We start from the raw sequence: 25191 nt of genomic DNA, 5'->3' as shown, positions 1-25191 counted from the left end.
TCGCTTCATTCGACCGAATTTTTCCCAAGTATTACGGATAAGCTGAAAGGGTTATCTACGACTTACCCTTCTTTAAAGTAGACGTCGATTCACGGAAGCTGATGGTAATATGAAATTTGTTAGCGACCGTAGGTAAGATGAATTTAGAGACCGAAATAACTACTGATGGTAAGAGAAGAAACATTCTTTTCTGCTCCGCTGACCGAGCACTCAGCTTCGGGAAATATTTCGCCTATATGAAGGCACCTTGATCAGCATTCTTGATTCCGATTCAAAATTTCGGAGTGAGAAATTTAGTTCTGATCAACCAAACTGTATTGAATTTTCAGAGTATTTAATAATTGATTCGAAGTAGGAATGGTTTTTATCGAACAAGCAAAGTCGAACAATTTTTACGAGAGGAACCATTGTAATTGGAAACCTGAACCGTGCGAAACAAGAGTTTCACATTTAATGACGTTTCGAATCTCTCACAACGTGCCTCTTTACAAGCCCAGATATTTGATACTAATTACGAATGCTTCGGAATACCTTCTTTGATTATATCTAACGCCGAAATCTTCTTAAAGTATAGTTGACCGGACAAACTGGAAGATACTGACGGAAAGTCCCGAATCATTTTTTACAAGGATCACATTCCTTCAGGGATCGAATTACATAATTAATGAAAGGAAAATGATGTTCATAGCGTTGGTCGTCGAGATGTTTGCATTTTTTATTTTTTATGAAAAAAATCTTGCATTTTTCGGTAGTTCATAGAAAAAAATCTGGAGGAAGCAAAATGCCATAGTCATACGGTGTGGCTTACAGCCTGCCTGCTATAGTAATATAATCATTTAACAACTTTCAAGAAATCTGCTGCTTTACCGCAGCATGACGAATATTTAAACCCGTCGAAAAATAGTTGGGAAAAAAAAACTTATCCGTTTCAATTAGTATGGCGAACTGTAAGCCACACCGCATAAGTGTGAAATTTTTCTTCCGCCGGATTTTTTGGCCATAAACTACCTACCGAAGGGGTGCCGTAGTTGTGAAAAATCAGTCGCGACTTTCTGTGACTGTCTCCCGGTCTAAAGGATTCGATTCTGCAATTCTCTATATTTTTCAATTTTTTTTATTTCTTTTAATAATGTCACTGCTGAAATGGTTTATAGGTACAGATGTCTATTCGTTATTTATGTGAGTAATTTCACATTTAAAAAATATATTGAAGTGGGATGTTGCATCGACAGATATGAAAGGCGTTATCGAATGCCATAAAACTGTTCATTTCGTCGCGACCGAGGTATTTTAGTAGCACTATTTGAACGGCACTGTACGTCGATATTGTGTGCTCGATATTTCACAGATATCAGCATTTCATTTAATGGTTCGACATTTTCTAATCTTGATTGCACAGTGATACCACTCTATCTGTACAATTGCAACTACTATTAAAAAAATATCGAGTCTAATTACTGGTGAAAAATAAACTGTCTTTCACTACATTCCTCTAATTGATTGTAATCCACTCAAAATCCGCGAAAGATCCAGGATTAGAACATACGTACGCGTTCCTTGATATTCGTCAAATTTGATTTCATCTCCTTACTAGATTGGTGAATTGTTTTCCGTATTTTAAGCGAAAGTATAGTTATAATTAGGTCCGATTGAAACGCAAAATTCTACATTCGTGCGAACGCCTTACCTTGCTACGAAATTTCTTCCCTCAGATAAAAGCCTCCAATTTATAAATAGTCGAATTCTTTTGTTTTGTCCTTGCGAGGTCGCAGTAAGCCTTGTCACTGATTCTGATGGCTTGAAACCGCGATGATAGTTGAATAATCAAATTTGAACGTAGTTACTGACACACGATTCACACAAGCGAATTTTCAAATGCTGTATACCTTTTTTACTGAAAAGCGAAACGACGTCGGATTCTCGAAGGAGCAAACTGTGGGTATCTCTCGCGGTTATGAGATCTGCTGTTCCAATGGATCGTGGAGGCTGCCACCGGTCTTTTATAAGAAGAGTTCTCCCCACGCTTCTACCCTCCCACGAGGAACAAGGGATGAAGGAGGAAGCTCGCATCTGTTTTACTTCTGAAAGGGTGCCGCGGTCCAAACAACTACTCTGTAGTTAGGATTATTATTGCCAGAAAGCTGTACTATAATTCACACTGCTGTGGGAGACCAAGACAAGCGATGTTCAACTACCAGTCACAATAAAGCAGGTAATCAAATTCTAATTATTATCAAGCCGTATTGTCCCGCGACGCCTCGGATGTGATAATTGCCCGTTGAGATCCTGTCTCGGGTATATTTAGTGCGGATCATTCTCCCTCGCGTGAATTAAGTCACACTGTCGGTTATGTTGGGTGTTTATGCTTAGAAACCCAATGTCAAAGGTATTCGCACAAAATAGCAAGAAAATCTTTTTTCAAATTAAGAATCAATTCTCAAAGCCAATTTCGGACGTGATCGTAACTTTTCAGCAGATCTTTGACGGCGACGAATTAAAAACGTCACGTCTTGTAACGATTCAGTTCTTAAAAAATACCGAAGTCAAACCGAGATGTAAAAGACGAAAATACAAGGACGGCATATCCGTTTACACTTACTTTCTTTAGCCCTTTCTGAATTTTTTACTCTAGAAAAACCTTCGTAATAAGTTCATATGAACCGGAATGAGAAATGAATCAATTATTGGGACTTTTTTGAAGCGTCATCGCAAGGACAACACTTGTGCACCTAAGTAACTAGACAATAGTACAAGTTGTAGAAGAATAGCCGTTTCGAAGTGATTCTTTTTTGGCGCTGGATAGATAGTGCTCAGAAAAGGTTCAGAAAAAAATCAAATTTATTTGCTTGTTCGTTTATGTTTCATATAAATAGCAAACCGACAGTTGTAGTTGTTTTTGATTCATTAAATAAAAAAACCTTTTATTGTTCGACTGACAATGAGAGCTGACTGAGAAAAATTAACATTCTCAATATTTGAAGATACCTGGAGAAGCTGGCATGTCGAAAAATTTGAGAAGTATAAACGCGCTGCTCTCGTTAAAAAAAGGTATTGCGAAAGCTCGTGATCTTACGTTTTGTTGAAGAATGCGATATTTCTTTTAGGAATCGCTCAAAAGTCAGCAACTCAAGTTTCTCTCTTTCTTCCAGACTTATCACACAGGCTCGATTGTTTGCATTTTCTCCGCTTTTTCCCGCATTCATTAGATTCTTTTGACAGTACTTTTTCCGACACTTACGTAAATCATTTTACCCTCAAACATCAATAGTTGGCACGAGCCATTGAAGTATACCATGCGTATGTATCCGTTTACATGGAGCGATACCGTTGGGATCAAGTTTGCGATTCGACACAATGATCCACAAATGAATATAAAAAAAAAAAGAAAACGGCGATGAAAAGAGCAGACTGGTTTCATTTGGATTCTGAAATTTATATACCGAAATGTATAGAGTTAGGAGTTGAAAAAAATATTCAACTTTGATTCAAGGGAAGACTTATGGCTCGGATATAATGAAGAAATTTTTTAAGAAGCTCCATAAAAGTCGCGATACGTGTAATGCATAAGCATTGATTACTTTGCGTGAAATTAACGTGTTTACATAAGTAAACCGTCGACTTTCCGTGATTAAAAGAAAACCCCGTATCATTCCATTTCACTGTATAGCGGAACACACACGTAGCACATAGTGAATAAGTGAGAAGAGTAAGAGAGGGAAGAACAAAACGTGGCAAAGTCAATTACTTCGAGTGCTGCTCGATTCAATTGAACAAACATTTTACACCAGCCCCGAAACAATAATCGTACAATTTGCAAAATAACCGAGCTGTCGATTTCATTAAGAAGATTGCGCATCTTATTTTTATACGTGATTCTACTCGGTAGGTAACAAGTTATAGTTACCGTATAAACTTGCGCAGCTAGTCGAACATGGTGTGTAAATTCTACGCTAACTGCAGTCGAGATTTACAATTTTATTAGATTGCAATATTTATCTCAATTTATGTAACGATCACTGGTCATTATGACGAATTCATATCATCGAATCCAGGCTATGCATCTGATGACTCTGTAATTTCTCTGACGTTGCTGTAATCATGATGTACTAGCTCCACTTATGCAACAATGATAAATGAAGTGTTTTTTTTCTTCCTCGTTTTACAAAAACAATTCACAGGCATTGGAATTAATTGGTAACAGTGATCGATCAGCAGTTTATATAACGTGACGAAACATGTATAGTTATTGATTTTTTGGTATGTAAATAAATTCAGTGTTTCATCAATCACCGTTGGGAAGAAAAATCAGTGATTAGCAACGTTGTTTTTATTATTTTAAATATTCTGCAAAGAATCATTTAATTTCTAATATAACGTCTACGCAGTAATTAATATTACGCAGTTATAGACTATGATAACTTTCAGAAACTGAAAACATCATTCTAATTCGTCCATATATAGTTATATAAATAAATGACAGTAAATACTTGTTTCTTAATTATGTTACGTAAATCTAATCGATTTGAAAATGTAGTCAGATTAGAATCTGCATTTCACATTATTACAACCTACGTGCTTGTATAGCTAGTTGATACTCATAAAGTATTTTGCATCCTCAATTCGAACGTTGATCAAGGTTCATTTAAATATAGGGTTGAGACAAGTGAAAAATGTTTTCAAATATAAGAATTTTTCTCATCAGATCACATTCTACGCATCATATAAATTCTTATATGTCACAATCTCTTCATCAATATATTTACAATATAATTTATACAGATAGCGACACATTCGTCGTGTCTACTTGAACAATATTAATTGTGGTCTCTCAAAAAAACGAATAAGACTTCCCAAAGATTAGTCCATAACAATTACCGTGCACTAGGTCTACAAAATTTTTGACAGGAGTTCTTACCTCAAAAAGTTCATTGACTTTTCCACTATATTCAGATTAAATATTATCGCACTGTTTCCCCTCGAAATACTGCAGAGTTCATTCATCCATACATAATCAATGCCAAACATATTTTCTAAATATTATTTCAGATGGTGATATGAACATGTGAAGAGAAACTGTGAAAATAGTGATTTCGTGAAATAGTGAATAATTCAATTACTAGAATTATCGTCAAGTGTTATTAAAATTTTTTGACATTAACATTCTCTTTATTCTTATAAAATGGCTCCAATATCTTTCATGGAATTGTTCCCTATTGCATTATTCTATTCGTTGTATAGAAATTCACATAAAATTTTTTACCAACATCGGATGAACACACCAAAGCCCATTAGGGCAACTGTCTTTATATTCTTCAGTCAACGCTAACGTAAGAAGACAACGAATATTAGAAGGCGTATTACAACAAATTTTTGAACCAAGTCTCATCTCGCCGTTTTCAATCGCTGCCAGAATACAATCCATTATTCAGAGAGGCACAATATCCGCAGCAAGGAAAACAACACGATTCAAAATTTCCGCCACAGATGACGAAGCGGACTTAGTTCGTTGTTTCCCCGCGACGCGTCGCTGCATGCGAATCCGCAGAAGGCAGAGATCCGTTTTGGCGCATGCGTGAGAGGAGCTTCTTCAGTTACTCGCCGAGTGTGACGCGGTACTGACGCCTATCGGGCAACTTTGCAATCATGCATCGCAAGTGGATTATTTAGATTTGTACAATCGAGGGATTCGTGTGCATATCGTCCCGCATCGAGGGCGAACAAGGGGCGCTATAAGACGCTGAATTCGAGGTGCCTGCGAGTGTGCGTTTGCTGTTAAAAATGTGTAGCTCGTAGCGACCGTGTCAGCCGCGCGCTGCGAGGCCGTAAGTTCGTTAGTTCGTGGATTTATTTCGTTTGTTTCTCGCCTGCCAGCCAGCATCGTTGTCATGGAGTCCATAAGAAAATGGTTCTACAGGCCGAAGGTAAGCCCATTTTCCACGAGTAAGCGTATTTCTGTCACGCTGTGGCATCGCAGTCCGTCGCGTAACTTCGATTTTGTAATAAAGGGCGTGCTGGCAACGCCAGTCATCGTATACCTCGCTGACAATTGACGGTTGGAAAGGATAAAAAACAAAAAACAGACGGCAATCCGAGGGACGTTCGTTCCTTTCGACTCTTTATTCAACTTCTGCCAGCCAGATATTCCCACCGTTTGTTTATCACTCTAGCATCGATAGCTGCTGATTTTCCTCACCCGTTTCTCGACCGTTAAAACCTTGGGCAATATCGCAAAAACTCCTCTCTCATCGTCAGTCTTTTCCGCAATCACGTCCCGGACCGTTCAGTCGTCCCACCTAAACAACCGACTATCACCCACACTGACAACCAAGGTGCGTAAACAAGTGACAGCCACAATCGCGCTGTCTTGTCTAGCTGACCAGCCAGCCATATCGGGCTGTTCCACAAACCCCAGATGGATAGATTCTCGTACCTGGGAACTGTAAAAGATTATTTCTTTATCTCTCGTTGTTCTCAACGATCTCCGATGCAAGAATAACAAAAGTAAAATTAACAAAATCGTATGCCAAGTCGATGTCGCGGTTGAATTTATTTATGCAGATACGCCTCGTGCAATAACGAGGTGGTTTATCGTCGCGCTTTGTTGTTTCTCCTTTTCTCGATAAATATTAAAACGAATAAGGAGGGGGGGCGCGGGAATCGTTGAAATCGTCTGTGTAATTACTATTCCGCCATCGGCAAATGAAGCAACCTTCGTATACTCCGTTTACAGGCTCTCGACTGCGTAAGTGCAGAGACACTGTCACTCGCACAGCGTTCATCGGTTCCCTGTCATCATCCCGTAACCTTGGCAATCGACGTGTGTTGTTTCTTTCTACCCACGAATTACGCGTGTGTAGATACAGAAACCATAAGGAAGAACATGCGTTTAGTTTCGGAATTATTTATACGTGTCGTCGTTATTGCACGATTATGCATCACTTGTTAACCAGCTTCACGGGCAGTGGAAATTTTCGACAAGTTTCGAGTCGAGAAGTTCCTACCACCACTACCACTACCACAACCACCACGTGGTCTCTCCGCGTCTATAATTCAATGTCGAAAACAAAATGCGTCCCATTAAGAACAGTATATTTTCCTCACGCGTGCGCATAATTTTTTTAAAACCTAACGATGGGTTAATAAAGGCGAATACGTACGCAGCCTCGGCCACTACTATGACGACTACGACCTTGTTTGTCGAATTTTTTACCGAGGAGCCAGCAGAGTAGGCCATAATAGTAAGTAAAGCCTGCGACTGCGGCAAAGCTAAATACGTAAATAACGTAATAGATTCCATTGTAGACTGATGGAAAGATGACAAGATTGTTGTACACCGGATTGTAATATTATCGCGATTTGTCGCGGGAAGAAGAGGAGAAATTTAACGTCTGGAAAGAAGTAGAAAAAGAGAATATATACGTGGCATTTTATAATTTTTTTCCGAAACTTATGCTGCCGTTTTATGACGCATACAGCGTCAGCTGTTGCCGAACTAAAGAGAAACGAAGAATAAATCACCCGCCAGCCAGATAAACTTTAAAACTTTGATGGTGGAAAAATTGTACGGTGATAACAACGACGGTGAATTGTTATAATAATATTAATCGCTCGTGAACTCGGAATTGTTCATGGCACGCTGGTCAAACGGTTATTCGCGGGATTTAAATATAATTGGACTAACCGGTCGGTTTTAATTTGTTTTTTTCACCCGTCGATTCTCTCTCTCTCTCTCTCTCTCTCTCTCTCTCTCTCTCTCTCTCTCTCTCTCTCTCTCTCTCTCTCTCTCTCCGCGTGTACAACGATATTACCTACGCGTCTGTGTAATCAGCTGTTTGATGATTTATTAACGACCCAGTCATCGGACAAGGCCTAACAACCGGGAACAAAATAAAATTAAAAAAAAAAAAAAAAGTCCCAGAGATGTACGTGAGAATCGAGGCGAAAAATATACGGCTAGAGACAAAAGATAACGTTAGATGAGTCACGCATGCTCGGCTGCAGGCCAGAGAGACGGAATATACCTACACGCTTGTACGTACAATGTATACAACGAGTCGATTAGAGTGGAATACGTTGTATGAATGTTTCGTTCACCGTTTCTGCAGCTAAGAATTCTCGCAAGCCTCTCAACAATCTTGCGTCACGCTCTTTGACCGATCCGCCGATGAAAAGCTGAGAGAACTAAAAGAGATGGAGAGAGAAAATTTATGTTATACATATATATATAACTTAAGTTTATGTCCTTGTTTACTGATTCGACGCTAGCGCTGCAGCCCCCCTCCCCGCCCCTCGCCGCTTCCACTTTCTTCCTTTCTTCTTATCTATTCATCAGCCCTCCTTTCTCGGGCTCCGTATTATAGAGATCAGGAACCGCTTCTTGATTTTCTTCGAATCGCGTATCAGAGGTCGTCGAATTGCTTTTGCAAACGATGTGTTTCTACGTCAAATATACCCAGGTCTAAATTTTCGGGTATGTTTGTATTCATCGTCCGAGATTTCCTGTAATTTGCTAACTGGTAATATCAGGAAAAGTCTGGGTATTCTTGATGTTTAAAAAAAAAAAAAAAATAAAGGATGAATTCTTTAAGGGGTTATATACAGTTAGAAGGCCGAAAAAAAGCGAATTTTCCAGAATTTTTTCTGAGAAAACTTTTAAATTTATTGATCCAAAAATTTGTACACATATTATGGTATCTTTTAACTGTATTTTAAGACTTAGTATTAGTAAAAATATTTATTTGGAAAGGAGCTACAGCTGATCTCCGGGAGCTCCTCTCAAAAAAGACGTTCTGCGGTGACCACTATATATCTTTGAACTGGATCCTCAGAAATTTAAAAACCAAACAGATTTCGTTAAAGTAATGTTAAATCTAGTAATTAATCGAAGGAATAAGCAAAATAATTTTTTTTGACAAAATGGCGGTTTCTCAAAAAAAAAAGTCGATTTTTGACCAAAATTTCGGTCTTAAATTGTTTATAAAAAAAAAAAAATACCGGTGAGAAGAAATCTTCGATTAATTACTAAAAATTATATTTAAGAAGCTCGTGTTAAAATTTGAGACAAATCAGTCAGGGAATTTTGGGTTCCAAAAAGCGTACGAACCCTGTATTTGCCTTAATTATTCGAATAATTGTACTTTCGAAATTTTCAAACGTTCCGAATCTCTAGAAATTTTTATCCAATTACATACAAAGAACAGGTTTCACAAAAATGGAAAAAAAAATACCGACCGGTAAATCACTTTCTACAATATCATTATAATCACTATTCTTTTACTACCATATACATCCGTCTACCGCAAAGGAAAAAAGACGTTTAAATGTTTATATTGATAAGTGGTGCGAAAAGCAAAAAGCCGTTTCACAAGTCAGAAAATAGGGGGACAATCCTGCGTCAATCTCATGCAGCATCCGGTCAATAATTTGTGCATACGTTATTCCGACCGCTGCAAGGCTATAAATTACCTCGTCGGCAAAGCAATTATTGCTACACTAAGCGAATTTTAAACCCTCCAATCGCGGCTTAAATTTAGGTAAAATTGGCGGATGGCGATGACACCGATATTAGTCATGTATCTAGATCGTTAAAAAGAAGAGACGGACGATGGACAAAACTTGTTTAGTAGGTACCTACTTTACCGCTACGTGAAGCGTAGATTTCTGTAGGTAGATATTACAACTATATAAAAAGGAATCGAAACCCAAAGCGCAATGCTTCTATATATTATGTATAATCTCAGAAATGAAACATTTCTTTCTCCAGAGTTGAAACTACGTTGCAGAAATATATCTTCGTCGCGATAACTAATTTATAGGTATTTATTAGCCAACTTTTCCAAAGTACTTCGAATCAACCTGCAGGAGGTATTAAACGAGAAAGAATTATACTTAAAAAAAAAAAAAAAAAAATTATTATTAGTTCGGAAAAGGATAATGTTTCCTTCTTTCTTCGTATCTCTTTGATTATTAACATTCTGTCGGTGCTCGTATCGGCTCCGTTTCTTCCTTCCCTTCCCGTTTCCTCAGCAAAGAAGATATAATGCGGAAAGAAATTATTATACTTTTACCATTTTTTTTTTTTTTTCTTCTTACCATGATATCATTTATTGAGAGTACATATAATACATCGGGTTTAATTAGTCTATAATGTACGAGTTCATGTTTGTTTTGTAAGAAGGTGTACGTTTTAACGTATGGTAAAGCATGCACACAAGTGAAAACGACATCGAAAGTAGAACCTCTCCCGATCTGAAGAGAACCTGCTTGCCTGGTTGACCGCTTTTTACAATCACACACAGTTACGTATATCGAATGCTGACGGAACCAAGTTGTGTACCTATTTAATTACTCTCCTCAGACAGAGACACACATGCCGTATCATAATCCGCAGGTACCACGCATATTGCCATATATATTATGTACCTGATAAGACGAGAGCGTGTTTTCACAAGTTTTTAAATGTCGTTTCGTTATTCTCTCATCAGAAGTCGCCTTCATTATATGTATACACCTATGTTGAAATACGTGCTGCGGCTTTCTTCTTTCATACATGTATAATGCACGGTTCTATTTATTTTCAATTCCTTCTACGTCATTTCAGACAAACGTGTCTCCTATTTCTGCCGTTAAATAGCACCTACTGTCCTTCGCAGATCCGTGAAAAATAGGTTATTAACGAAACCGAAGTTTAGTAACGTTGATGTATCGAAATTTTGAAACGAAAATTACTGTTTCGCACCTTTGGAATATCTGAAAAAATTGAATTTACAAAATCTGATTTGAGCAATGCCGTATCATCAGTTTACTAAATTTCAAGTAATTCTAATGTTGCATGACATTCTAAAGCCTGATGATTATTATTACGTTTTGCGATATTACATGTTATACGCAGCATAATATCCGGTGGTCGATACGCCTGCGCCATGATTTTGTTAATTCGACAAGTTTAATAAGATAAGTAACAAATTTATGGAACAAATATACGATATCGTGTTTGCTTTTTCATTTAGAAATCGTCAACTCCGTCAAATCGGCGGGGCTCGCAGCAGTCCGCGATGTTTTCAAAACAAAGTTTATAACGTTTCGCAATATATATATTGGTTTAGAAATCTCTTCGATTTCCAAGTTGATTTCACGTTAAAAGCCACAGAGCAGTATCGCTGCAGTGTATAATTTTCTACACTCCGTTAGCGTTGCGAGGCACGATATCTTGTCGACGACTGATGTAATTATAACGGTCGATGTTTCAACAGAACTTGCTAATTTATTATGCCACCGCATTTGAGATAATTCTTTGTTGTACGTACGATATATATCCGTAATAAATAACCAATCTCCGTTATGCTATCGCTGATGCATATGATTTCCTATAAAGTTTCCACCTTCCGCAAAATATGCAGCTGAAGTTATTAATGTTAGCGTAACGAAACATAAAAAGAAAAGTCATTGCGTAATTATAGAATGATCTTCAAGGATTTGGCGTTGCAACACGTGAATATATTTTACTTGTCATGTTTTGCTAAATTTCATACATTCCCAAAGGTGCGAAATAAAGATTTTTCCTAAACATATGCATCGTTACAATAACGTCACTAATCTTTATACTCATCGGAAAATTACCGTGTCTTCGACGTGTTATATTTGATCAAGTTCAGAGATTCCGCGAATCTGTGACGACGACACGTTTTCTCTGTATAATATCAAGATGTGGTTTCGCTAATCAAGTCCTAACATGCGTACCAACACGATGAATTTACGTTACATATGATCCTCGAATTTAATTATCAAGTCTACCAAAAAAAAATAAAGTTTACGCATTTTATTCTCCAATTTATTCCGTGTTAGATATGTGTGAAAGGTAAATGTACAGACTGCATTTAATCGTTATATACGCGAACAAGAAAAATTTGTAACTGTAAAATCTCTGCGTCATAGGATACAATATTGCTAATTCCTGCCCTGTCAAAATACACTGAAATTGTAAGTTTACTCACGCCGAGTATACTTGCCAACAGCAGTAAAGAAATCGTTCGGGAAATTGTTTCTCGTTTGGAGAGGAATAAAAACAAAAATGATTATTTCAATCACGCTTGTAGCGTATCGAAAATACACGTTATACCCACAATTAAAATTTACACCTTCGGTGTCTCCAGGGTTAATCTTTAATCGCCAAAATTTATCCCTTTTTTTTACACCGATGTATATTTATTTATAGATATAACACAAACATGTTCCACTTCCCATACAGCATACTGTAATGTTTAATAAAATGCATACTCTTGTTGTTTACTTGCCATCGCCAAGAATTAGCACGATATCTTACGATTAGGCGCGAAGAATTTAGTTTATTTCTTTTTCTGCATGACCAATCCGCGCGGCTGCACTCGTCTTAAAAATTTCTTTCGAGTTCTCTTTATTGGCTTTCGGCCACGTGGCGAATTCTCATATATGTATTTAAACTCATCACCGGTAAATAAGTAATAATTTTTACAAAGCGTTTTTTTTAGTACGTATATACAGATAAAAGGTATTATTTTTTTTATTTTATTTTCTTTCTAATTGGGTCTCAAACGTGCAGTAAATTAAAATTATTAAATTTATGTACGTAAAGTCTTGATTGCAGAAACGTACGTTGTTATATTTCCTGATGTGGTAAACGAGAAAAATTAGAATTTAATAAATAAACTTTTGTCGTTCACAGAAAACCGGAAATATATCCGAATTTTTTTTTTTTTTTTTTTCGTGTGACAATCGTGAGCAACCTCCAAAAATATGAATCATTTTTTCCTCGACTTCGTAAATAAATATTGTGCAAACGCATGTAAGTCAAACGGTGTTTCTTCGTCCGTTGTTTGTCTTGTGAACGAAATACGAGTCTTTTTTAATAAACTTTCGAAATCGCGGTGAGACGCGGATGATAACTACTTCAAAACGTTAAGTGAATAAAAACTAATCACATATGACCGTTGGCCTAGTGTTTCTATCCAGCTGCGGACTTATCGAGGAGGTTGACCCCCAACAACGAATAGCCCAGTTTGCAGAAAAAAAGAAACACTCGCGCCTAACGATGATAAACCGATTTTGCAAACAACAATTTTGAATGAAATACGTCCAAGGAGAGATTGTATGTAACAAGTATGCCTACGTGTTTCTTTTTCATTTCTTTTTTTTTTTTTTGTTTTATAAACATTTCTTACAATCTTTTACCAAGCTAGAAGGTAGGATCAAGAGCGCGATAAAGTGATACTTGTAATAATATTAACGACGGTTTGAAGAATTCTGTTTGTTCGCAAATCATATGCTCCCGAAGTTTAAAATAAGTTTGACGTAATAAATCAATAGTCTATCAACGTAATATTCAACTATAATTTCATCGTATCGTATTCGCGAATACAGATATCTATAGGTTAAATAATTTACTCTTCAGAAATTCATTATCGAATCGCAGTATCAGCAGCATCTTTAGTTTTCGATTAAACATGATCGATTAAAACTTCGAGTATATAGCAAATCGACAAATGTAGACGAGCCAAAAGTTTGATAAAACATATCTCGTCTAGAAAATGCGTGACCTACATTTATGAATTAAGTTATAAAAATATCTGCAACGTAATGTATTTTGCAGTGTTTAACGTGATTCAGCAAAGAGTATGAGGCAGAAATAAAAACGAAGAATTTTCTTATCTTCAACGTTTATTCCGTAAAGCAACCCTGAAAAGTTCCGAGAAGTTCTGAATTTGAAAAGTTCCGAAAATTGAAGTTACGATAGAGTAGAGTTCCGGTAGAGCAAAATTCTGAAAAATGCAGTTTTGATTGAGTCGAATTCTGGAAATTAAAATATACTTACACAGCGTAGTTTACTCGACAAGTGGGTGTGAAAAATAAAAAAAAAGAAAAAACTAAAATCAGAACAACCAGGATTCCGAACGTCAAAATATCAAAAATTCAAGACAAAGAAAGATCAGAGGTGAAATTTCACCAAGCGAGAAATTGACGGTACTGAAAGTCTTGAATTATTCGGAAATTAGATGTTTCAGATTTAAAAATTTTCCCATTTTCGGAACTTTGATTTGTCGGAGTTATGCTCTTTTGGCATTTTATCCTTTCGAAACTTTGCACTTTGTGAAGTTTGAGCGTCGGGTTTTGGATTTTACTTGTCGGTATAAAATAAAACGCGTTCAGAGTTCATGTAAATCACACAATAAATTACATTACGGTAAGGAACTCGACAAAATTCTTACGAACCACAACACGCTTGTGGTTTTGTTGTATCGCATTGCGGGAAACGATGTATCTACATCAGACGTTATTGTACAAAGAGATACGAGCTTCCGAGAATGTATAACATTCACGGAAAAACGTTGGTTTTCTTCATCTTTTCTAGGTATCAAATTACGACTAATTGTAAGTCGACTCGACGCGAGGAGCTTCACATATTCAAGCTTTGCGAAAGTTTCCCAAATCCTACGTCCCTGTGGTAGTTTGAAGAAAAAAATTCACCTAATGATGAATTTATATAATATAAAGTTTCTTAAACGTTAGAGATTCTTCGGTTACGAAAATTGTGCCAGACCGACATCTTAGATTTATGCCTGCGGTATAGAGCAGAAGCATTTGTACGAATGAAACGTCGAAAAGAAAACAACACGTATACACCATGTTTTGGTATTTTTATCATACGATGACAAGACATTCTTATACAGTAGCTTAAGTTGTTTTGACATTTCGACAGCGCATATTATACAAAGAATTTACAAACCTCATAAGTTGATATGAATAAAATTGTCAATTAGAGTATTAGCATAACCTTGATGAGTGTAATTATAATGTCAGTTCATAAATTCGCTAAAAATATAATTCAAACTCAGAACAAAGTGCAAATACTAATTTCAAATCTTTTTTCTTTTATATTATGTCAAATCTGTTCAACGATATATTTTTCCACTTAAGTTAAAAAAAAAAAAAAATCTTAAGAATTCTGTAATAAAAGTTTTATCCACACCGTTTAAAAGACTTTCATGAATTCGCCGCAGATACAAAATGTCTAAAGTCAACTTTGAAAACCAGTTCTTGACTTCAACTGTAATATTTCAACAACGTGCCAAAAAAAAAAAAAACATACACTTTTAGAGAATTGCCAGCGTCGGAATTACTTATCGCGGATGACATTTGTTGAATATATGTAAAGCCGTATGCACGACGTGTTGTATAATTCCTATTTTCGGCCCTCATTGGCACATAATTCTATAGTATTACACGTATAATGAGTTTATACGCGCCGAAGCGTTAAAAGTCCCAGCGTCGCGCTGCCGAATTCGCTGAATCATTTCTCATTCGTTGTCAATTAGATAATTCAATCTGTACGTTCACTACTTGTTTTTTTGTTCTCTTACAATATAACCTTGTCATCGATTAAGAGACCGATTTACGGAAAATGTGTTGAAAAGGTAAAGGAGCAAATATTTGTCAGCTAGAATCAAGATCTCGGCACTCAAATGCGGCGTATTAGTTGTTATAAAATGTGTACCTTGTATCTTATCTCCGATAACACGTTGTTTACGGTGAATATGATGTACACACAATACACCTTAGGTCATGTACCCACACAACGGATGTATATTGTGCATATGGACGAGGAACAAATTTGACTCCGAAATTATTAAAGGTTGAAAAATGAAAGAGAACCTTACGTTTCAATTTTTTTTTTCGTATTTTTTAATCTATTAAAATCATATAACAAACTATTCGTGTAGTGAAAATATTTCTCCATGTACCTACGTATACCGTATGAGATACAATATTTCTTTACGTCGATTTTCCTCGTTTCTCACTCACACTATGAGATCATTCTGGACGGTATGTATATATCGTTGATCAGCACACTGAGTCATATTTCTTATACTTCTTGACGGAAGTTATACGTATACACGCGTGTACTTAACTTTCTAACTTCACTTTCCAGTCCCGTCGACGCGATTCGTTTTTAAATATATGCTATAACAATAATCTCCTAGGATTCTTTCTGCAGTTGGATTAAGTACATCATCTTTCGATTCGATGTAAAAAAACACATTTTACATAATTTATCGTATAAACTTCACGTATCGGCATAATTCTTATCGTTATATTTTGCGGTATAAGATTAGAGCCATTTTGTCCGATAAAAAGACTCGTGCATTTTACATCTATTTTACGATGAATAAAAAATCACGACGAAATTATTTTCTTTGCGTGAAAATTAAGAGTATCGTAATTGTTCCCAATTTACTCCGCGGTCATATATATGTGTATGTATTTAAGGCATTCCACCCCAAACCGATCTACGTCTGATCCTTACCATTGGCGATTGTATTAATTTTCAAGAACGGTGTAGAGTGTGTATAAAAATCATCTTACACCGAGTTTTAGGTTTTCTGGACCAGAGGTTTGATTTTTACTGATCCCAAAAACACGAAAAACCAATCTTCGAATGAATATCTTGTTGAAAAATGCAAATTTTTAGACCAAGATGGAAGTGAAACAGGTGATGAACCTTTAGACTGCCAGGATTTGAAGAGCTTTATTCCCTTTGAAAAGTCGCAGAATATTGTGTCTGTATCTTACATCTAGCATATGTAAAGTTCCAATCACAGGCAGAGACTATATAATTAAACTTTCTAGCAGTCTAAAGTTTGAAAAGTAAGAAAAATCGAATCACATATAAATTTCAAAAATACAACTTTATATTTTCTAAGTTTTTTTCTCGCTTTTCAATTACTTGTATCGCCTGTAGCTTCTAAACCAAAATCTCCGTCACTTCCATCTTGGTCTCAAAATATTCATTTCTTAACAAAGAATTCATGAGGAAAATTTCAAGTTAATATATTGGGACTATTCATAGGTAAATTGGATTTTCGTATATTTGAGAACAGTCAAAATCAAATCCGTCGTCCCAAAAATCCAAAACGCAATGAGGGTCATACCTAAGCCGATTTGGTGTGGAATACCTGAAATATAATACATCGTATACCTTCAATGTTCACTTTGCCGGGTTATCTTTTGTCGGGCTAAAACCGCAAGAACTCAAACAGTTGTTAACGCAGACACGTGGCATGAATAATAACCCTCGTAAAGATTATATCATCATTATGTCTACTTTAATATTAACTTACAGAAACTACTGCCTGCAGCGGCATTGTTCTCAAGCATACGAGCCGGGGTGTAAATATGTAAAATGTAAGCTGTGAAGGTGCGCATGCGCGAGCAAACTTAAGTGAATAAATAATTATCGAGTCGAGCGTGAAAACCATATCTTTTAAAAGTGTTGGTAGTCACTTCCGTGTGTGTATGAATGTGTACATACCTAAGGCATACGTATAACGTTACATTATATACTGCAGCGTAAATTCATATCGACTGCAGTTTAAATTTCACTTCGGTAATGATTGAATGATTGCATCGTCGCTAATCGAAATGTTCCGTAATATAATATGATATTGTTTTTGGGTAAAATATATAATACTTTTTTTGACCGTTTTAAACAGATGTGGAAATACAATATATATACATATCCCGCTATTTCAGGTGTAATGTTCTTTTATTCAATATGGTATGCGTATATACAAATGAAAAATTGAAAACGCACTCGTAACTATAAATTTATTTCGCTGTAAAATTGAAAGTGAAATAGTGAAATAGTTTAAAAATGAAATTTATATTCTGTGTTACAGAGAGACGACACATCGCTGCTTGCGCAGTTTTTCTACGCCGATGAATCTTTGAACGCGGTTGCTTGCGAGTTGGATTCATTTGACGGTCGACAAGAACCGGAGAGATGTACAACGCTCGTCAATCAGCTGCGACATTGTCAAGACAAAGTTTTGACGATATGCAATCAAATTATGGACGACCTCATTCCTGACAATCGAGCAAATAGAGATTTTAGGGTCAAATTTCCCGACGATGTGATGCAGGAAAATCTTGCCGGGCAGCTTTGGTTCGGCGCCGAATGTCTTGCGGCTGGTTCGTCTATCATCAACCGAGAAGCTGAAAGCTCCGCAATGAGGCCACTCGCCAAGGCTCTTACCAAGTCTTTGGAAATTGTTAGAAATTTACTCCGAGATCACGCTCTCAAGGGTCACATGAATCTGAAGGTAATTTATTATCGCGATTCTTATTTCATTTTCAACCCGATGAACATTCATTTTCCAAAAAAGTAATAATGATTCAACCTCAATCGTATTACAATGAACTTGAAAGTCGAGCAATTTTGAGTATATGATTATGATTATTGTTGTTGTTGTTGTTGTTGTTATTTGCAGATAAACATTTCAAATACTAAGTGTATAATTTAATCCTCGTTATTTTATAGTCTTGGTTAAATTTTCCAGATGAAAATATCGAGTCGATTCATTTGCGACAAGGCATGTTCGTATGAGTTACAAATTTTCGTATTTTCAGGCTCAAAACCCCCTGGAACCGTCGTTAGAGAAGCTGATCGAGTCACTGAAGATATTCGATCGTTTGTTCGCCGATTTTGAGTTATGTTACGTCGGAGCTATGGTTCCAGTGAAATCAACCAAAGAGTACGAACAGCAGGAGCTCGTTTGTGTCCTATTTTCGGAAACACTTCAAAGAGCCCTCGAACGAGGTCTGTTGAGGCAGGCGGATGTGGACAACTATGAACCGGCTCTGATGTTCACGATACCGCGATTGGCGATAGTTTCTGGCTTATTAGCGCCTCCAGGAGGACCGTTGTGCTTGAACTCGGCCGATACTCTGAGCGAGATGTTCAGACCGTTTAGAGTGAGTATGAACTCTACAAATGACGTTTATACATTTCACTTTGAAAAACTGGATCTTCATCGTGTATAGTATCTAATGGTAGAGAGGAATGGGCCTGTTAATTTAATTGCAATGTCGTTTTTTCCGTTCAATTTACAGACCTTACTTTTGAAAATAAGGGAGCTACTCTGGACTTTGAACAATCGGGAGTTGTACATGCTGGAGAAATTGCTTTGCTCGAACGAAGAACCGTCAGCGCCTTTGACGCAAGGGACGAAATCAATTTGCCAAGATTTTCCTGACCTCGAGGAATTTGTACATAACTTTTATACGGGGTATCCAAATTGTAAAGAGTTCATTGTTGATTTTTATACTGTGACGAAAAATACTGGGAACAATATGGACGAAGTGGCGAACGACGCTGTTCAAATAATTGACGAAGACTGTAATAATATGACTGATGATACACGTGATACCAACAACGTTGATGTATCGAGTTTGGAGTACAGATCTCAAAATGATAAGAGTAAACAGTGTTGTAAGAACGAAACGATAATAAATACTAGGCCTGAAAACTTAATCTTGTCAGTGGATGGTGAAGAAAATCATCAAGGTGTCGGTCGTAATGCGATAACTGAGGCCAGTGCTGTCATCCATAGTCAAGATAAAGAAACTGCACGAATACTAAGGATACTGGAAGAAAATGGTGAAAATTCAGGAAGATCTATCAGATCGCGTAAAGACGACGAACAGAGTTCTCACAGTTGTGAAATAGTTGAGTTGAGTACAGTAAATATCGTTCCTAGGCAAGAAAACTTAAGTAGCACAGTTGATAGTTTGAACAATTTCGGACAGAGTGATAATAATCCAGGTATAAATACTCATAATTTGGACATAGGAAGCGAGGGGAGTTCGACTAGCAGCGCGGCACCACTCTCTGTAAATAATGTGTTGAAAGAAGAGAGCAGGCGAGACAGTTTGCAGAATAACGAGAGCTATTTAAACCCTGATATATCTGAAATCTTGGGAACGTCGGAAAACAACGAAGTTTTGCAAACGCAATATCTGCTTAACCAGGTGTCGCATGAAAACAATGTTACTGGTGACGGAATGCATGTACAAAATTCTATGCCTGACATCGAATCGAAAAAGCTAATATCCGAGGCTAATAAAACACTGTCTAATTTATTGTCCGATGGCGAATGTCAAAATGAAATCTCCGAGCAAACTGACTCTGGTATATGCACTGTGATATCGTCTGAAAACACAAGTCTGTATGACAAAAGTCCCGAAGAGAAGAGAACCTTCCCACGTGATGCTGAACACACTTGCGAAGATGACGAGGAGGATATCGAAGAAAATACGAGCTACTCATGTTCGAAAATAAATTCACCAAAACGAAAGAATTCCAACATATCAGAGAATTCTTGCGTTTGCAGTCTGCGAAGCTCAAAGACTGTTACTTCATTAGATAGTTCGATTGAGGTACATGCTTTGAGTTCAAACGGTTTAGATAGCGCTAAAAACATTCCAAAGATCTCTTCAAACTTTGATGGTACAAACGAAGAATTTGTCGGTTTAGCTTATGGTAATGGTCAGATATCTGTTTGTGAAGCGAATCAGACGAGCTTTCAGATAAACTATTCGGAAAATTGGGAGAATTTGAATCTTAACATAGACGCGTCGACATCGCGAAAGGAATTCTGGAGTGATTTGAAGTGTGAAAACTGTCCATCGACATCACAGAAGATAGACGTGATTGGTAATAAGATAGAAAAGTATGCCCAGGACAAAATGGCAATCAAAAAATTAAAAGAGGATAAACAGAGGAGGAGATACTTGAGAAAGTATGAAAGAAGGGGGAGCAGGAAAGAACATGATGATACTGCAAAGGTTTGCAGAAGCGTGCAAAATTTACAAGTGCCTACAAGTACGGAAAGTTCAAGGTCAAATTCCACGGATCGTGGTTTAAATCCAAGACTGACAAGTTTCGGTGCCACGTTACATCCAAGTCAAAATACGCGACAAATGCCCAACTTTGGTAGCCACAGTCCGCACATGAGTCCACGTTTGCAACATTTTGAAACGCGAAGTACGCAAAGCAGTAGTCAGTACACAACGTCATCTGTGCAAAAGCTGCACAGAAACTCGTCGATGCAAAACAGAAAGCTTTTAGATCACCGAAGATCGAGATCGGAACAGTTGGCTAGGATGAAAAAAAGAGACTTAGGGAAAAGAGATAAGCATGACAAGCATACGGGGGCAGGGAACGACAATGCTAGCAACACTAAGAAGAAAATTACCACAAAAGAAACTACAAGCTTAATCAACGATGGCTTAGGTCGCAGAACAGATAAAAATGGCTTGCCGGCCGAGCCTGTACAAACTACGTCCGAAAGTGTTCATCATTTCCAGTCACAAAGTTCAAGAGAAGTTATCTCTAGCAATGGAAATTCCCAAAGAGCAACAAGGCTGGTCAACCCTGCGGTCGTCGCAAGAGCACATCCTACTAGCCTCGAAATAGTTTTGGTACAGAGAAAAGACATTGGGTCGAGTTCCAGCTGTTCCAGCTACTGCGATTCAAGTTCAGAAACAAGCGAATTTCAAAGTGACTGTCAGGATGATGAGGAAATCGCACTCGCCATGCAAGCCGCTGAAATTGCAAACAGAAACCAAATCAGAGCGAAATTCAGGTATGGTTCAGATTTGTTTACTCATTAAAGTACCAATTAATGCGTAATTCTAGAAAGAATTGAAGAATCGACGATAACCCAACTTCGAGTTGATCCCAAATTATTGAAAATTACCTTACTATCAACTTGGTAACTAACAAAGATGAGAAGTCTGATGTAAAGTGCGATTTCTCCCCGTAAATTAATTCCTGTTATTGCCATGTTTGTTTTTTCAGATCGTCTGAGGATTTGGTCCATCGGTTGTTTGTCTGCGTCGCAGGAGTAGCCGATCAGCTGCAAACAAACTTTGCCTCAGACTTGAGAAACATCTTGAAGTGCGTATTTCTCATGAACAGTAGTCAGACGCCAGACGAGATAGAGCCCGTGAAAGATGAAAGCTTCGATTCTTCTACCCAACTAGATGCTGCTCCAATAGAAACTGATGAAAGAAGCAATCCGGAGCAGGAAATTCGAGATGATCAAAACGAATTGGACGAAACAACACCAACGAACGAAAGAAGTACGATAAAGACTTTTCAGACTCCCTTTTTGCCCGTCAAATCAATTCACCCGTCACTCTGAATGTCACGATTCTCTTTAACAGTATCGCCAATAACTGAGCGTGGCGAAGAATGTGTGGAACGCGCCCCAGCGTGGATACCGGATCAGGATGCTCCGAGATGTATGGCCTGTCATGCAGCTTTCACCGTAGTGAGACGTAGGCACCATTGCAGAAATTGTGGTAAAGTATTTTGTGGCCGGTGTAGTAACAACAACGTACCGTTACCGCGATACGGTCACACAAAACCAGTAAGAGTTTGCAATCGATGTTTTCTTTACCAAGTAACGCCGTTCACTGTATCAGAGGTAGCGATTACGAGCTAAATGCCTTAGAAAATATATTCAAGACGAATTCAATCATTAATCAAAGCCTGTGTTGAATTTAAAATAAAAATCCTGTGGAATACATTATCTGCTACGTAATTGCAGCCGTTTTTCGCTACATTATTATATTATAAATATTATACAAAGTTCATACGTTGCTTACGTGCGTCGTTAGAGCAACAGACTGCTTAAATTTATTCCAAGTATAAGCGAATGGCCGTAAGTTGAATAAAAAAATCTGAATAAGGATTGGAACTAAAATCAGTTAACGAAACTAGAGATTGCGTACAGCAGGGCCTTAACCGAGGTTTCAAAAGACTTATCGACTCTAAATCCGACAAATCTAAATCCGGTGATTTAATGAGTGTGGATTTTTAAATCTTAGGAACTCTGATTTTTTTCTAATTTAAAAATTTTTCCGTTCTTTTTTCTTTTCAGTTCAGAACTTTTTCAATTGACTTATGTTTGGTAATTCGACACACAAACGGTTATAGATTCTTGAGTCAGAAAGTGGCCAGTGTAAAGTCAAATTTTATAATATACTTAATCTATAGCGTTGCATTAATCTGCCTGAGCTAACCGAACTTAATTTCTTATATTCTTATAATTTGATCTAACATTGAAGCAAACCAAACTTCTTACAGTGTACCTCGTTGATTAACAGTTATTACTATGTAGTAACAAAAAACAAAAGCACCATTTTTTTTTTTATTCTTTCTAATTTATCTTCCGCTTAAAACGTCAATGAAAAATTGGTTCATTTACTCGGTTGCTCAATGGACAATGTTAATGTAAACGTAGCTCGATTGATGAATGCTGATATGTGAAAATATGGAAAGTACGAAAACGATGTGCTGTGTAAAATGAACACTGTGTAAATAGTCAAACGTGTCTATCCGTGATTATTGTAAATTTTTGTTTTTTTACCATTTTACGGAGTGATAGTTGAAATTATATTTTACGGTTAGTACTTTCGGATAATTTGAACAGAAAGGACTCGACTAATTGACTATAACGAGAATATAATTAAATGTAAACTTAGTTTAGCCGGTGAAGACAATATAGATTGAGTGTAAACATAGGTAGTGGCTTAAAACGTTATACAGCAAAACAATAATTAATCATTAAAATATATGTATGTTCAAAAAAGCGCATGGGCGATGAAAAACGAGGTGCAATAATAATATCAAACTTTTCGAGATAACTGCAGACTGCGTTATGTGAAAACTTTCACTAGTTATCTGTATTGGTTTTTGTTGATGGGAATAAATATGAGGAACAAGCGAATTAGATTTCCTGTACTTTAAAAATTGCATGTGCATAATTATAAATTTCTACACGTTCTGCGACGAATTCACCAAAGTGCAGACTTTAATCTGCTGTTAAAAAAATTTGTTTCAATTTTCGAAAGTTACTGAAAAGTTTATACGCATACATTCAATACTGACTTACAAATCAGTAGAGCACTGTTCAATATACTGTAAAGGTATTCTTTTTCTTCCATATTAGATTAATTCCAGGCATCAAATGTTTAAATAATCAACAACTTACGCTTCCCTTTCACATAATTTACGTGGTATTATTGCTTAGCTTTGGCAATAAAATAACGATACTTATAAAAGATTATCTCTCAACATACAAGTGATGACTCACTAGTGTTTCTAAAGGCTAAATATAAAACTAATTTTTCGAGATACGAATAGATGTAAAGTTTTATTACAAATAACTGTCGATCGACGTTGACTCATATGATATTTCAAACCATTCTTGCTTTGATAGAGCAGTGTTCAAATAACAATTCTCTACTTGGAACGCGGTTCAAATATAATACATATTACATACATTTTGAAATCTTTGAAACCTCAATAAAAATTTCATAATACCGATTCTTACGATATAAAATTGAATAAATGTTCCCAAATACTTTCAAGCTTTCTCAAAATGTGTTCCAAATACTATATAATATTCATTCTCGTTATTGCGTATCGAGTACGAGATATAATGAAAATAACGATCTAATAACATTCCTTGTAATTAAAAGAAAAGTAGTAAAATGAGTTTGGTGCGTTTTGCTGAGTGATAAAAATCTACGTCATGAAAATGTGTAGCGAAAATTTTTGGTTTCCTTATGACTAAGATGTGATGCCCAAAAAACTATATGCCGAATAAGGAGATTAAGTAGGGTCGAAGGAAAATGTATTTTTCACATATTGACGCCTTGTTATAGAACACCCATGTATTCATTAATTGTATTAAGTGTAAAAATTTTATCACGAAATTGATTATTTTTTCTGAAGAACACGAAAACAACAAAGTTTAAAAAAATTAAAAATTGCATACAAAACTATTATATGTATATACAGGTTATATTTAACATTACATTTCCGTTAGAATTATTTTTATATTATCTGTCCAATAGAATCGTTATTGTATAAGGTATACGCATCCGTTTTATGCTTTGGCTGACTATGCTCATATATGATAAAAGCTAAAAATTGAAAAGTAAAAAAAGAAATTTCTGAATTTTAAAGGTAATACTAGCATAGCGTTCTCAATAATAACAATAATAATATATTTAAGGATAATAATCGATAATAAATTTATGAAATCGTTCTACAATTTCTATATAAGCATAGTCACTGTAACGGCAAAGAAATTGAAAAACAAATAAATAATACTAATAAGAAAAATAATAATCTTAAAAATAAGAACATATGTATGTGCGCACGTAGAATAATGATTAGTAATATCGTATTGTGAATATGTGTTTGACCAATATTCGATATACTCTGGTTTTGGTTATAAACTTATATTAAAACATGAATGTAAATAAAATTTGTTATTTAAGACGTTGAAAGATTCTTTATAATTT

At 36.4% G+C, this 25191-nt stretch overlaps 2 protein-coding genes across 5 annotated transcripts in view; one reads left to right on the top strand and one right to left on the bottom strand.

Moving 5' to 3' along the window:
• The window catches only part of LOC124300193 (pro-corazonin-like), a 78547-nt gene that overhangs the window by 3504 nt on the left and 49852 nt on the right, over positions 1–25191 (bottom strand). Inside the window, exon 1 of one of the 4 annotated variants that reach the window (XM_046753968.1) lies at positions 1688–1876. The exons of the other annotated variants lie outside the window; for them this stretch is intronic. The gene's annotated coding sequence lies outside the window, so the exon portion shown is untranslated. Of the gene's footprint in view, positions 1–1687; positions 1877–25191 lie in introns of those variants that run through there. 4 annotated transcript variants of the gene reach the window in all.
• LOC124300139 (lateral signaling target protein 2 homolog) lies at positions 5583–25176 on the top strand. Its single transcript, XM_046753843.1, has 6 exons — positions 5583–5921; positions 17709–18131; positions 18439–18783; positions 18922–21455; positions 21671–21954; positions 22039–25176. Exons 1-6 carry the CDS (start codon positions 5886–5888, stop codon positions 22317–22319), a joined length of 3903 nt encoding a protein of 1300 aa, XP_046609799.1. The 5' UTR covers positions 5583–5885; the 3' UTR covers positions 22320–25176.

The sequence above is a fragment of the Neodiprion virginianus genome, chromosome 1 (assembly GCF_021901495.1).
Source record: "Neodiprion virginianus isolate iyNeoVirg1 chromosome 1, iyNeoVirg1.1, whole genome shotgun sequence".
Taxonomy (NCBI): domain Eukaryota; kingdom Metazoa; phylum Arthropoda; class Insecta; order Hymenoptera; family Diprionidae; genus Neodiprion; species Neodiprion virginianus.
This window is presented reverse-complemented; position numbering and strand designations above follow the sequence as displayed.